The sequence below is a fragment of the Chaetura pelagica genome, unplaced genomic scaffold, assembly GCF_000747805.2.
Source record: "Chaetura pelagica isolate M959 unplaced genomic scaffold, ChaPel_1.0 scaffold13, whole genome shotgun sequence".
NCBI classification, from domain to species: domain Eukaryota; kingdom Metazoa; phylum Chordata; class Aves; order Apodiformes; family Apodidae; genus Chaetura; species Chaetura pelagica.
This window is the reverse complement of record NW_009954543.1, coordinates 2860238-2875203: the sequence shown is the minus strand read 5'-3', so window position 1 is coordinate 2875203 and position 14966 is coordinate 2860238. Positions and strand designations below refer to the sequence as shown.

Sequence of the window (14966 nt, the reverse complement as noted above, 5' to 3'; positions counted from 1 at the left end):
GCTTTCCATACAGATGGCCTAACTGCACCTCAGATTAAGTTCCTTCTAGGAAGAACCTAAGACTGGCTGCCTGTTGTCACTCACTTAACACAACCAAAAGCGGAGGTGAAGAAGGGAACACTGCAGGCTTGAGGAAGTGCCAGGGCCATCAAACTTGGCAAGTTAATGTACTCTGTAGAGTTCTGAACCACCTGTGAGATTTCTCTCATTCAAAGCAGCTACAGCTGAATCTAGTCTAGAGTCAGCCTGGAGAAAACTGAGCAGCAAGTATCTCAGCAGACAGTGAATCTGGTTTTTAGTTCAAGCCTGGAATAGCTTTTGCATGTATTTGTTGTCTGAGCTTGAATCTTGTGCCCCTACATCAGGATCTATTTGTATTTTTAACAGTCCCATCCATAAAGGAGAAACTACACAGCAGCACTGCAGAGAACGGGCTGTTTGGGTGATAAAGCTGAGTGCACACCTGGCAGGCAGTCGCTTCCAGGCAAACTGGTGACCGTTTGCAAAATGCAAAGCCAGTTGGTTTGCTACAAGGCTGTTCCACACAAGTTCATTTCAAGAAAGCAGCCTTCTTAGAAGTGAACTTTCCCAGTACAGACAAGCTGTCCGCTAAGAAATGGCACATGGCTAGAGGTTAGCCGAGTATGTTATTTGACTTCTGGCAGAACCTCAAAGTCTTTTCCCTCTCCTGTGGTCTCAGTAAGAAGGAAGGCAGAAAAAAAAATAAATAATCCAAAAGCACTGGAAGACAGCATCCTACAGCAAAGCTGTGCAATGACATGATTTCACAAATTTTCCAATACCAATATTTTGCCATGCCAAAGGCTACAAATGAAACAAGACAGATATTTCCGGGACTTCTGTACAACAAATTACCAGCTCCAAAGGCTGCTCTTTTAGCTTTCTGTATTTATGAAGCAGAAGGCATCTAGAGTTAGTCTTGTAACTCCTTGGTATGCACTTGAGCTAAAAACTTTTTTTTTTTTTTTTTTTTTAATTCATATGAAAGAGCTTTGAACTCATTCAAAGGCTTAGCTTGATATATTGATTATTTTTTAAAGCTTTCACCGGACTATTTCCATCACTTCATTCCATCACCTCATCTCTCCAACAAAACAGATCTAATGTATTTTTTAATTTCTTCTCTTCTCAAACATCTCCCTTAATGGCAAAGAATACAATAAACTAACACCAGTGGGGTGTGGGGAAAGCAATAACATTACTAAGCCACTTTAACAAACAAACGTATTCTAAAACAAAACAAAAAAAACGCCAAATTAAGTATAAATCTGCAAGTAAAGTGAAAAGTTTCGAACAGCACCTGGAGAAAAGGATGGAAGGCAGTTCTAATTCACCAGAACACCAACCATGGAAATACTACTTTTGAATACTCAAAAAAGTTAGTATTTTGAAGATGTAAAGAAACCCAAAACCTCAAGGAAGGTGGAAGAAAGATTTTCTTCTGATATTCTAATACATGCTAGAAAGGAGAAAAAGCATGTGCCATTAACATGAGAAGTCTGCCTTCAGAACAGAGAAAAAGTGAATGTTTTATGAAAATCAGTTTGGGGAATCTCAGCCATTATCTTACACTCTAAAGCAAAATCAGGTGGGGGAGTGGAAGAGGGAGAAGAGATTAGTATATTAGAGGGAATTTGCAATAGTTTCTTAATCTAAACTGATGAAAGGAAATTACATTCTGGCTCTGAAAAGGTAAAAAAACCCCACCCAAGTAAACAAAAAACCCTATCCAGTTCAGCATACAGCTGAAGAACAATAATCTCTGCTCCAGACGTATATGCATGACAACTGAGCCTCATTTTTAAGAGCTACTTATGCAATCCAAAATTTTGTAATTCAAGTTTCTCAGAGATGTTTGTTTCATACAAAGGAGGTACAAAGAAAGTACATGGTTGAAAGAACACTAGCAAGAACTTTATGGAACTAGTACAGAAATGTGAATGAAGACTGCTTGTTTGGAAATACCTCCTCATTTCCCCAAATTCACAAAACATTTTCCTGTTATTTTAACTTTTTTTTTTTTTTACTGATAAGAATGGTAAGTGCGTCTAATACTCTCACTGCACTACAGCACTGGTGACACGCTAAGCCATTTTCTTACAAAAAAGGGAGAAGAAACAGATGAGGATTGATTAATTTTTCTCTGTGCTACTCACTCTCCTTGTCTGAATTGTAAGAAAGTACGCCTGTCTATGGACCAAGGTCCCTCCCAGCCCCAACCCTCTCTGACAGTGACCAGTAGCAGATGCATATCAAGAGGTCTAACAACAGAGCATGCAGGAAGTGCTGGTTTCCTGATACGCTTTCCCAACATCCAGAAAACTGCACAGACTTACTGAGTTTCACAACCCAGTTGCCAAGTAACTTTCCAAAACTCCTTTAAAACAAGAAAAAAACCCCAAACCCAGTGAAAACCCCCAAACCCACCGTTCATCACAAAACAGTTGTTCAGCTCCACAAATACAAACAGTAAAGCTGCACACTCAGTGCTGGAGACTGAAACTACCAGAAAATACCACCTATTTCAATATGCTTGTTTGTTTGGATTGTTTCTTGGGGTTTTTGTTTTGTTTTTAAATCACATCACAGGGATCACATTTATCTCAAACAGAAGTATAAGAAGCAAGCAAATTTTTTCAGCTTTATAGTTTATTGTAGTGTTAGGTTCAAAACGTATTTGGGCCTAAATTTGGTTGCCAAAGACTTAATGGATATTTTACTTGCTTTAGTTGGACGGACGGACGAACGAACGAAAGAAAGAAACCTTTGCTCAAAGTGTAGGTACAGACGTACATTGGAAATTTACAAAAACAGCTTCTGCCTGTAGAAAAATCCATGTCTTAACTTAGTGTTGCAAACCTCTATGCTCACAATACAACATTTTACCATCAATGGAGAATGAAAAAAAATGTTACCTATGGCATTCACTACATAATCGAGAATGCATGAACGTGAAAAGCAGCTGGAACAAATTGATAAAATGAAAATGTGCTACTGAGAGAGGGTTAATATTAGCACATACAGCTGTGGCTTTTCACAGGCAAACAAAAGAGAAAATACATCTCTTCAGGCAAATACCTCTACCATGTACTGGAATTGCTTAGAGCCTGAAAACATATCCCTTATGGAGATACTACAAAAAGAAAATAGTCTGCACAATTATGACTCATGTATTAGAAAGGGCCAGTTCTGAAAAACTACTTTGAAAAAACAGAGTTTATTTTAAATCTGTAGTGAACAGAGCCTGGCCCACACATATTTGCTGAAGGAGAAAGAGGTTTGAATTATATAGCACTAGTATCTTCCTGTAGAATTCGGTCTCTAGTGTTTGGGGTTTTTTCTTTTCAACCGTATCAATGGATTTAATATAATTAAGTAAATTACCATTCTCATTTAAAGACTTAATGCTTATAAGTCAAAATGTCCACCAAATTCACCATGATGTCTCCAACTGGGGCAGACAGCAGATGCACAGGAAAGGGAAGTGTATGACTAGGGATACTTGCAAAAAAAATATCTCTCAACCTTGAAGGCTGCTGAAAAATTTTTTGAGCCAACTGTGATATCTACATACTCAGTAACTTTACTGGGCTTTTCTTGTATAACTCTCTTCAATCATTTGTTAAGATTTCAGGTAGGTTTAAAGAAACAGTACCTTGCATCATGGAATTCAATAGCTAAGCTAAAATTACATTAAAAATGCCATATTTTTTTTCTTTTAAGTCTGCCACCTTGCATTGGAAGGGCTGCTAATTATCGCTCCTTTCCATGTGACTCATAATATGAATATTTTTTTCCATGTCATCCCTCTCTTGTCCTTCCAGGCTAAAAAAAAGTGACAGCCTATTTAGTAATTTCTCATCTAGAAACTAATTAAAACTTTTTGTTAAGTCTTTTTATTGCTCCTCAATTCTACTGTATCTTATTTGGGATTTACACAATATTCAAATACCTAACATGGATTAATACACAACCATAACTGTTTTCTGTTTTGTTCTCCATTTAAAAAATTATATTTGCTTCCTCACCTCTTGGACTCTACCAAGAAGTAGAGGGGTATTTTTCTAACAAAAAGTCTGCTCACTGACCACTCTCTCCTCAGGTAAAGTCCAGACTGCTTTGTTCATGTGCATCATTTCACAATCATTTACACCAAATTTTACCTGCTATATCATCACTCACTCTCTCAGGAAACACTTCTGTAATTCTCAAAGATCAAATGTATCTTTGTTTCTCCAATTTAGTTAACACTGTAACCCATTAGTCTCCCCCCTTCTCTAAATCACTTATGATTTTGCTTTTGATGATCACAAAACAACAAGGCTTTATCGAGGATCCACATTAGACTGCATTAGTGACCTCCATCCTCTATGTAAACTGTACTCTGGAATATTTTACCTAGTTATTTATCTGTGCAAAGACTTGTGCTCTCTATCCACAACTAATTCCTTTACAGTTTTTGTGGAAATTTTCAAAAGCAATTGATGAGGTCAAATAAGATTTAAAAAAAAAAAAAAAAAAAAGAGTTTCTTGATTGCAGTAAGTAAGTCATCTGAAGATTCTTTTACAGAAACCTAAGGAAAATGTTACAATTTTAGATTGTGGGCAGCTAAATACTTCTGATGCTTTCAGCAATTGCTATGACTTTTAAAATTTTTTTTGTAAAGGTCAAAGTCAGAGAAAATAGTAACACAAAAACCTCGAATATGTGACATTTTACTCAGCCCAGAAGCAACATTCATCCCTTTCTCAAGTCTCCTTCTGTAGGCATTTTCATTCACACTTATTTTTTGTAACAGACTGGACTATAAAATTTAGCTGAGAATGAACTAAGAGAAGACTGAAAATCTGTAATGCACACAGGTAAAGCATACTCATGTTTTTTCATCCATTTTGGAGAAGAACAACCACAATATCTTGATTAAAAACCAAGAAAATAAGCCATTTGAGTTTTACGTGTTTTTAGAGAAATAAATCTGTCCATCTTAACAAAATTATAAATAGTTAAAAAAACCAAAACCAAACCATTAGGCAAGCCTTAAGTTAGTAACCTAGGTGTATAAACATCTGTATCTTATGTTTTATCTTACCTTTTAGCCAACCACAGTTTGGTTCCTATAGAGGTAATGATGTCACTCAGATCCTGCTGAAACCAAACCATTAGGCAAGCCTTAAGTTAGTAACCTAGGTGTATAAACATCTGTATCTTATGTTTTATCTTACCTTTTAGCCAACCACAGTTTGGTTCCTATAGAGGTAATGATGTCACTCAGATCATGCTGAAAGTCTGAGCTAACAAGGTGGTTTGATTCAAAGTACGACTGCAGCAAGTGTAAAACCTAAATGAAAAAAAAAAAAAAAGAAGAAAAGGAAAAAGAAAAAGGTTGAAACTAGAGTTTCTAGTCGCTACTTTTCCTCCAAGTAAGTAAGATGAAAACAGCCACCTGCAAAATGAGCAACTGTTGCTCAAGGAAAAATAGGTATTCGTTTGGCATAACAACAAATGGAAACCTTAAACTGCCTATTCTTTAAAACTGACTTTTCACATAAGCGAAAAACAAAGCACAGAAAGTGCTGGACAATGTTAACCTCCATGAAGTGAGCAGAAGCCAACCAGATGAACATCACTTCTTCTGGCGCTTGACAACTTAAGCATTCCTCAACTTTCAACCTTTTAGTGGTGCCATCTTGCTCTCCAATGCCAGCATAACTGTCTGCAGCACAGTGACACCTCACAACCCACACACTGAGCAAAGAGCTTTTTAATGGCAGTAGCATTATAATCTATAACCACTCTGAAGTGCTGACAGAAAAGTACCCTGCCCCCAAGATCCTTCATTCAGGGCTCCAGTCCAACATAGTGGGCAGCTGGGTTTCACAGAGAAGGGAGGTGCTCACACCCTTCCCTTCCAAGGACAGAGAATACTGAGCTCCTGCACTGGGGCTGTTCCATATAAAAGCCTGGTACTAGCTACCATGAAGGGAAGAATTCAAGATAGCAAAAATCTGTATGTAGTTTTCTGGTCACACAGTTAACAAAGCAAACAATGGCTGTTCTTACAGACTTTCGTTTGCTATTTAAAAACTGGTTTTCCATGGAGTGCTGAATATATAGAAAACTGTTAAGAAAAAATAGAGTTAAAAAAGATGCATAGTCATCTAGATCCTAAACATGAAAAGGAAATATTGAAGAACATATAAAAACTAATACAAATTGCAGAGTGAAGAAGGATTCTCCAAGCTCAGCACTCATGGTACCCATCCTCTACACATACGAGAGGATACGTGACACCCACTCCTGACACAAGTGACAATGGCTGTATCACCCTACTTAGTTTTTACCTTTCCCATCCATATGCAAGCAAACAGGAAGCACCTAGGAAAGTTAATTTCTACATGAGAAAACACGTAGACACATGGTGCAGTACTGAAGCCTAACGGGAAAGATCTTGCCTGAGTTAAGGAGTTCTGTACACACATGATGTGGAAGCTGGACTAGGAGTGCTACCTCTCCCTCTTTCTTTCATTTGTCTTACAGCCTCCAAATTTGAAATTCTGTTTCTACACATGGATGGACATGACAGGGCTTCTATGCAAACTGAAAAAGTACATCCCCCAGTACTTACAGAAACTGGCAACGTGCAGAATTTTAGGAAGCTTCAGAGGTGTGACCAGACCATTTCTGACAATACATGTATGAGCATTTTATATGGACACACTTGTAATGTGTGACAGTATTAGCACTTCATACTTACAAAGCGACAATTTTATGACTAACGGATCAAGCTGAGGCCTTCACTTCACTTTGGGAGAAGAAAAACCTTCATATCCAGATTTTTACATCTCAGATCTTGGTTTCCTGCATTCCAGCTGTCACTTCTGCCTGGGGTTATTCTTTTTTTGTTTGTTTGCTTGTTTTGGAAACACAAGCACTGCTGCATAGCATTAACTTGACACAATTTCATCTGGGTTATTTTTTGTGAAATTATTCAAGTGGAAAAACAGCTGCAGTGGTTTCAAATAAGCACGGAAAGAGAACAGAAGAGATGTCAAGAGACTATCTAATCCATACAAACACTGAGGCAAGGTCTAAACACTCTCCAATGAAACAAATATCTGACTGTCATCTAATCCTCAAAACAGCCAAGAAAGCAGATTCCAAATATTTGTATGCAACCTCTTCCAGTGTTTACCCTCAAAATTCAAGCTCTTGAGGCAAGGTGTTGCTCTTCACTGCCACCCTGGCTCTCACAGTAAACAGCTATTCTCTGGACACCATTCAGTCAGTCCAGATTTTTTCCTAGTGAGGTACTTATTAAATACAGAGATCCCACTGGGGCTCCTCTGACAGGAACAATGAAATAAACACCCATCTCCCTTGTTAGCAGGTGCTCTGTAGGCAAGAGACATCATAGAAAGAGAGCTGTCATTTTTAATTTTTTTTCTTAAATCTTCTGAAGCCCTCTGTACTGAACATCATTTTGTTGGCAGCAGACCATTTTTTTCTAAGATGGTCCTTCCAAGATTTTTTTGAATCTTCATCTTTTTCTACAAAGCACTGTGCAAAAGTGCAAACTTGCAAACATTTGGGAGTGTCATCAGAGAGCTCTACCTTGAATCCTCTTCTTTTGTCTGCTCGTGCAACTCTCTGCTTATTAAAATGCTTTATGTAAGTATCTACTCAAATTAACCTTCTTCATTAAAATCAATGCCAAAGTTTCCATTATTGCTGATTATTTTTTGTGACTTGCCCTTAATCTCTGTCAAGTAATGAACACTGCAGAAAAAAAGGCATGAAAAAGGAAAACAGTGCACATTGTTTTCTCTTTTATTTCTCTGAAGCGCTTACTATTGCCTTTTATATCCTCTTCTAATTGAAAGCCATTTGGTGCCTTAACCTTTCTCATTTTATTTTTCTGTGCTTTTGTTCATTTCCAGGAATGAGAAGGGATTTACCTCTAAGCAACAATATAAAATAAGTTTCACAATTGTGAAGGGGCTATCATATTTTTTCCTAGAAGTATAATTACTTTAATCTCTTCAGCTTTAAAAACAACTCTAAATGTGCCTCCCTCCTAAAGACACAGGAAACCTAAGTAGCTTGATAGTTCAACCAAAAGCTCTTGGGAGTGGGAGAACTGTGCACACTCAGTCAGTCAAATTTGTGGATGTCAGTTAGTCCAGGTAGAAAATTCAGTACTGAAAACACAATCAAAACTCCTCTGCAGTTCAGTCTCTATATGAACTGTATCCTTGTAATCTTCAGATGCTAAAAAACGGAGGACATGAGCCATATTTAAGCAGTAGAATTAGAAGGTGCAACTCATATAAGAATTTGATTCACTCAGGAAAAATGTTGGCATTCATTAAAGACAAAGTTCAACTAGTATGGTTTATCCTGTTCCAACTTTAGACATTCAAAATCCCAATTTTCTCATTATTTCAGTGCAAACCCTCTGTCATTCCTTCAGAACCCCTCACCAAATTTAAGAGACCTTCAAAGCCTTCCCCACAAAGGAGCTGCCTTTTCCAGCATAACATTTTGTAAAGTCTAAACTAAATTTAAAATTTTAGTTAATGTTCACATGTTTTGATTCAAAGCCTTATTTTATGTATGCTAAAACTGGAGGCAAACAAACAAACAATCTGTTAAAGTTAACCCCAGTGGTTCTTCGCTTCCATCATGTTTGATAAAGGTAATAAAATAGACAGGCTTTCCAGCACATGGGTCTCCTCAAGTCCAAAGTGCTACTCTATTTTAAATCCTCTGGTACATCCCTCACTTATGCATAACTGCAATGAGGTATCAGTGTTCCTCTTATATGTGGGATTGGGTTTTTTTGTCACACTAAGGCAACATATAAATATTTTCTTTTTTTTTAAAGATACTTTTACAGGAGACATGCACAATCTGTAGAGGAAGACTTACAGGATGACAGCTATTATCTTTACATTTTACGTGAACTAAACACCAAGAAAGCAGCCTGAAACATCTTTGACATGCTGGAAGTCTTCTCAAAGGGACTGAAGGTACAACACCCAGGGTATTGTACACAGTCCTGTGGAACCCTGCATTAAGGATGGCTAGTTGTTGGATGCTCACAAACCTTTTCTCTCCCCGAGTAGGCTGCTAAGGAGTCAGTCTAATACATCAGTACGACTGTAGAGACTTGCCTATCAACCTGGGCAAGAGTTGCTAAAACAGTGCAAGCCATAGGAAGTCCAGATACTCGAATACATAATGGAGAAGGGTCTCCAGCCATTCCCAACTTCTAGTACCTCCCCTCCCCTATTCTGCTTCATCCTTGTTCTTCAGCTTTTGAAGCCTCAGGAGAACGGGAAAAAGAGGAGGTGGGTGGGGAAAGGAAGAGCCAAAAAAGGAAACAGCAGCTTGGTTCCCTGCTGGTGTATCAGCACACACATCCTTCTCTCCTGTTCACATCCATCCCCCACCAAACAGCAAGCCCTCACATACAACTCTGAGAACCTTCTGTGTCTCCCAGTCATGACCTGAGAAAGTTGAGTGTTTTCTTTGTACCCAAACAGACCTTAAGACATGACATTTGCTATTTGTTCATTTTGGATGATCAAGTAATAAAAAAACCCACAAAAAACACATTACTTCCTTGAAAAAAAATAAATACTTAAATGATTAGACAACAGCTAAGTAAAAAATGTAAACCATGAGAAAAGACATTTTTCTCCCACACATCAACTTTGATACGATATGAAACTGATAATTATCTTTAGCAACGTTTGTATCAGCCCAAATTGCTGTATTCAAGCACTGAAATACACTATTAGAATAATGAAACACTGCAACTGTTGATGAAAACTTGTATAAAATACAAAAACTAGCAAGTGCATTTAAATTGTTTTTGATGCCAAGAGTTCTCCTGCATACGTAGAGACACTGCAAATACAACACAATCTTGTAATACCCAAAAAGTTGATCTATCGTGACACATCTTCTAACTAACTTAAATTAACATTTTGTAGTATTAGCATTTATTTTACAGGAGGAACTAAGGTTTCTGAAATTTATAATGAACTTTTAACTTCTAATAATGATTAAATGGATACATGATGTGCCTGTCCATGTGTTCATTTTTAAAAGAAAAGACAGTTTTCAACATGTTGCTGCATAAAATGTTTTTTTTTAACAATGTGATTTAAAAAGAAAAACAACAACAAAACTAAACCAGTGAAGGTTATATAATTTGACACTTCTCAGTGAAGTATCAAAGTTAAACTTTTCTCTCCCTAAGCTGACCTGAAGTCATAAAACTTCTGCATGCATGCACTCAGCTATGTTTGGATGAAATTAAGCATACAATACAAATATTCACATTCCTAAGTGCAAGACTAAAACAATGCTCCCAGTGTTCAATTCACTGCTTCTTGAAGAACGAAAAAAAGGCAAATTGACATCACCCTAAACTGTAAGTTCTTGGCGTAGATCATTTAATCCTCTAAAAAAAATTAAAATAATTGAGGAATACAGATGTTTCAGCAGCTGAAAGAAAACACTGTAAAAACACTAAGCCCAGAAAAATAAGCCACTCATCAACCTATAGAGGTTGAAGCAACGAGGAAAGGCAAAAGAGGGTGTTTCAAAATGGCAGCAGTAAGGAGGTGACTGAACTAAGCTAAATGTGGTTTTGCAGAACTGTTCCAGGCTAGTGAGAAAACCTCAAACATTACTTTTCTTTTCTTCTCTCATTTAAAGGGAGATAAAATGTTATTCTTCTTATATGATAAACACAACTGCCAAGTTACCTACGTATTTTTTTACTATGACCATGTAGATAAAACCTGGCAAGCTGCTCTGACAGGTGAAGGCGTTTTTATTAGGAAGATAAAATGTTCAAAGTTAAAATAATTATCTCTAGGGAAAAACAAGCCCTAAAATATCTTCTTTTCTTAAAGATGAAAAGTGCCAGTGTGATAATTATAATGGGACTAAAAACCTCAACTACATCCCCCCAGTTTTCCAAGAAGGTATCTATACAAAAATAGATGGGAGAGTTTATAAATCTAGTTACCTTCTGGTATCATTCTGGTCTGAAAAAAATTTATACTTGTGGAAAACAAATTTAATACTTTGTCACCAGCAAGTATGGCATGAATAGAATCCCCACAGTTCATGCTACTTTTGCAAACAAAAGTAGCTAAACAAGTTGCAGGCTAATAGTTTAAAATTAGTACAGAACCACAGTGCTGGTGCCACCCCTATGCCCTGCATTCACACGGCACATGATTCATCCTCTGTGCTAAACCACACTGAGGTTTAGCAACTCTGTGAAAAGATTAATGCTACTACAGTAAGGCTTTCCTTCATCCAAGGTATTTAGCTATGAGAAAAGCTGATAGAAGGTGTTGAGGGGGGCAGAGTAAATATTCGGATTTATTCCCACATTTAAATCACAATATATTGAAGAGGAATTTCAAATACTTATCAGTTTGCTTGCCATCCCCAAATAAATATGTTAGAAAAGCCATAATTTATTACATGATTCCCACAGTCCTGGATCACTTAAACATTCCAGATTATTACAGGCATCATCCTTTGTTCCTACCACTTCCGTTCTTTGAAGTCTTAATTTCATAATGGTCATTTCACAACTAACAGATCACATTATTATTTCTGTCAAATATGAATTATATGATTGTCATATATGAATATTTGCATGAATTAAACTCAGGCTGAAGTTGAAATACTTCCCTCTGCAAATATTTTTCTGAAAGCTGTATACATTCTTTTTCTTCCTTTAAAGCAACAGCTGGTTGACAGTTCTATTTTTCCTTAATTTCAGCTTTGTTTTGCCAGAACATTTAATCATCTAATTACACAATTTTGATTTATTATTCATAAGACCAGCTTTTAAATCCTTCCAAATATATCCATCAAAATTCATAAAGCCAGGCTTATAAAAGAATTAAGTTGTTTTAATTAAAATACGGGCATGTTTTGATTGAATTTAAAAGTTGTAAAATAAGGTACGAAAGCATCTAAAGTTATGACTAAAAATACAATACTAGTTAACTCCATGTAACTGAGCAAGAATAACACAGCTGCTTAATAATCTGAAAATTATGAATGTGCCATAACTAATGAAAGGTACCAAATGCAGAAAAATAGAAAAGTAGCTTTCTTCTCAGACACAGATATATAGCATAAAACATATACTATTAAAAGCATATTCTTAAAACTGAAGATAAACTGCTTTTGTCTAAAACAAACCCACAAATATGAAATTTTACAGATCAAAGTTCTTGCAATACCAGGTTTATTAGGTTTTTCTTTGGGTTTTTCTTCCTATTTTAGTCAGGGTGAAATTGAATTCCAGCTTAAAACTTGTGTATGCAGCCCAGATTCTGTATTACAAGAAAACAAAACAATGAGAAGTTTACTGGCAGCTGACATCTTACTCATTAGTGTTACTTCTTTGAAAGTTCTAGCTATATTTTCTCTTAAAAGTACATTTTTCGCCTATTTGCACAGAAACATGATATCAGGTCTGCCTTTATAATTATTAGGACTTTTTTACCACTAGGATTAATTTAGTAAGATGTTATTCCTCTTAGAACTGAAGTTATATGTGCTGGGCAGAGAAGCTCAACTAAAAGACCTGGCTGATGAGCAAACAGAAAACCTCAACAAGTAGGTGGCGCTAAGAAAAGGCAAAGCTGACTGAAAAGTGAGGGTCTCACACATCCTCCTAACCAGCTGACTTGACCAGAGATGAAAGAGGCTACTGTGGAGCTGGTGGCATTTTCACTCTTTGCAAACATTCCTATTATCTTCCCAGCAGCATGTAACTGAAAGTCTAGAGGAAAGAACTGACCAGAATATATGGTGGAAGCAGTTAAAAATTGTGCTCAGCCTGTATTTCTGATTGGCACAAACTTTAGGAAGCACACAATGAAGTCTCCTCTTCCAAGTCTACATCTTGACATCATAGAAGCCCACCCATAACTGTCTTAAACCATCTTCCTCAAAGGATGGCAAGTTTTCACCCACCATCTTTTTTCCTTTTTTTTTTTTTTTTGGGTGGGGGGAGGTGGGGTGGTGGTGAAACACTTTGAAATTATTCTATCCCAGCTTACATCCCCATAACACAGTTATCCTGCACACGTTTGCATGAAGGAGACAATGCACATAAAAAACCAAGGTACACAACCTTGTTTACTAACAGATATTTACAATTAGGAAGAATATTAAAGGATACAGCTACCCCACTGACACTTAGTGCCACTGACACTAAGAAGGCGATGTGTAAGAAACACAGTCAGTACAAACATGTTTATAAAAGTACTTAGAAGTACACTGCTACTTGATCCTACAGCTTTGGTGGTTTCAGCAGAGGTGATCTTCTTTCTCAGGAATGTCTATATTAGCACACAAGCTGAGAAAATAATTAGCAGTAAAAAGCATCAAATCAATATAGCTATTTCCTAATCTCACATTATAACATAAAATTAAGCAAAACTTGCAGCTTCAGAAAGCAATCTCCTCTCAGCTAATGATTTTAAACTTATAGAAGACAAAATACATATACAGGTCTCTCTCTAACAGATTAAAAAAAAAATCAGTATTTCTTAAGCCTGGGGAATAATTTGCCCCATTAAATGTCTGAATATACCATGAAAAAAAGTGGTGATTCCAGGGTCATGTTACGTCTTCCAAAAGCTTTTCCCCATTCATACATCAAATCAGTCAGGAGCTGTTGTTGTAAGTGCCTGTGTATGAGGATTAACTTCCCCTTCCATTGCTGCATATTTACAAGCAGATTGTCACTTTTAATGGCTCCATTTACATCTAAGGAACTTAATACTGCCAGTTGCACTCTTTTGTCTGAACTCTAAGCCAACATTATAAGGCTTGCTGAACTTAGTGTATGACTGCTTATTCTTCCACACAGAGACTTCTGCATTTCTCTTGCAGTGTAAATAATAGGGAAAATGTCCTTTCCTTAAAAAAAAACCCTCACATAATTGTTATTGGTAATAGGGACACCAGCTGTACAGATACATCACACACCATCCATATTAGTGCATAGACCCTGAAGTCAAATACTGTGCCCCTCCATCATGGAGTAACAGGGTGGAAGAACTCATGAGTATTTTCCTTGCCAAAATTATCCCTACAAAAAAGGAACATACCACTGAGACACGCAAAATAAAGTAATTTTCTGTCTAGACAATTGAATTCCAAGTGTAAGCATTAAAATGGGCAGTTCAGCTTTACAAATGCAGTATATAGGACAACAGCAGTAAGGAAGGTGCTTGTAATGCAAACTCTTTTTTCATGACAGTAACATCTAGAAAGCGATTTATGTAAGAAGATCCCACTGAGCTGTACCATGACAGGGAAAAGACAACCCTCAGCCAAACAGCCTTCCTATATTTTCAGTCTCACTGTAGTACAAGGCAGTAGTATTCACCATAGGAGAATGTGGATACAGCCACATCAAACAAGGAAGATCACCTGAGAGAAAATGACTGGCTTCCTGAAATACACGTCATCCTTTTGCTTCTTCTTTGTGAATTATGAAGTAATAAAGATTTTACTTATGTAATGGCATATTGCTTCTCCCTTTTTACAGTCTCTCCCTATGCCCCATATTCCAAAAGGATTATAACAGAATGATATCTTGCAGGCAAGGTAACGGAGAGATGAAGTGATTTAATTAAAATCTAAAGGTGATGAATCCCAGAAACAGACTTAAATCAGATTAAGTTCCAGTTCACAGATAGTAAGCATGTGCGTGAGAATTTCTGCAGGGAGAAAAAAAATGACTAAATTCTCGTTTAAGTATACATAAGCCCTTCAAAGCACTTTGCTCTCCAGAGAAAACAGTGGGAAGAATACATACGTGCCAGTAAGCTGTAGACTGCATGACCATAAATGCACAGAAAGTATACACAGTATTTCCTCAGTT

The 14966-nt window shown here is 36.9% G+C and overlaps 1 protein-coding gene across 1 annotated transcript in view; it reads right to left on the bottom strand.

Annotated features, from left to right (window-relative positions):
- The window catches only part of THADA (thyroid adenoma associated), a 178090-nt gene that overhangs the window by 61160 nt on the left and 101964 nt on the right, over positions 1 to 14966 (bottom strand). The window contains exon 29 of the mRNA XM_010004965.1: positions 5245 to 5360. Coding sequence (XP_010003267.1) covers positions 5245 to 5360 — 116 coding nt within the window. The remainder of the gene's footprint in view (positions 1 to 5244; positions 5361 to 14966) is intronic.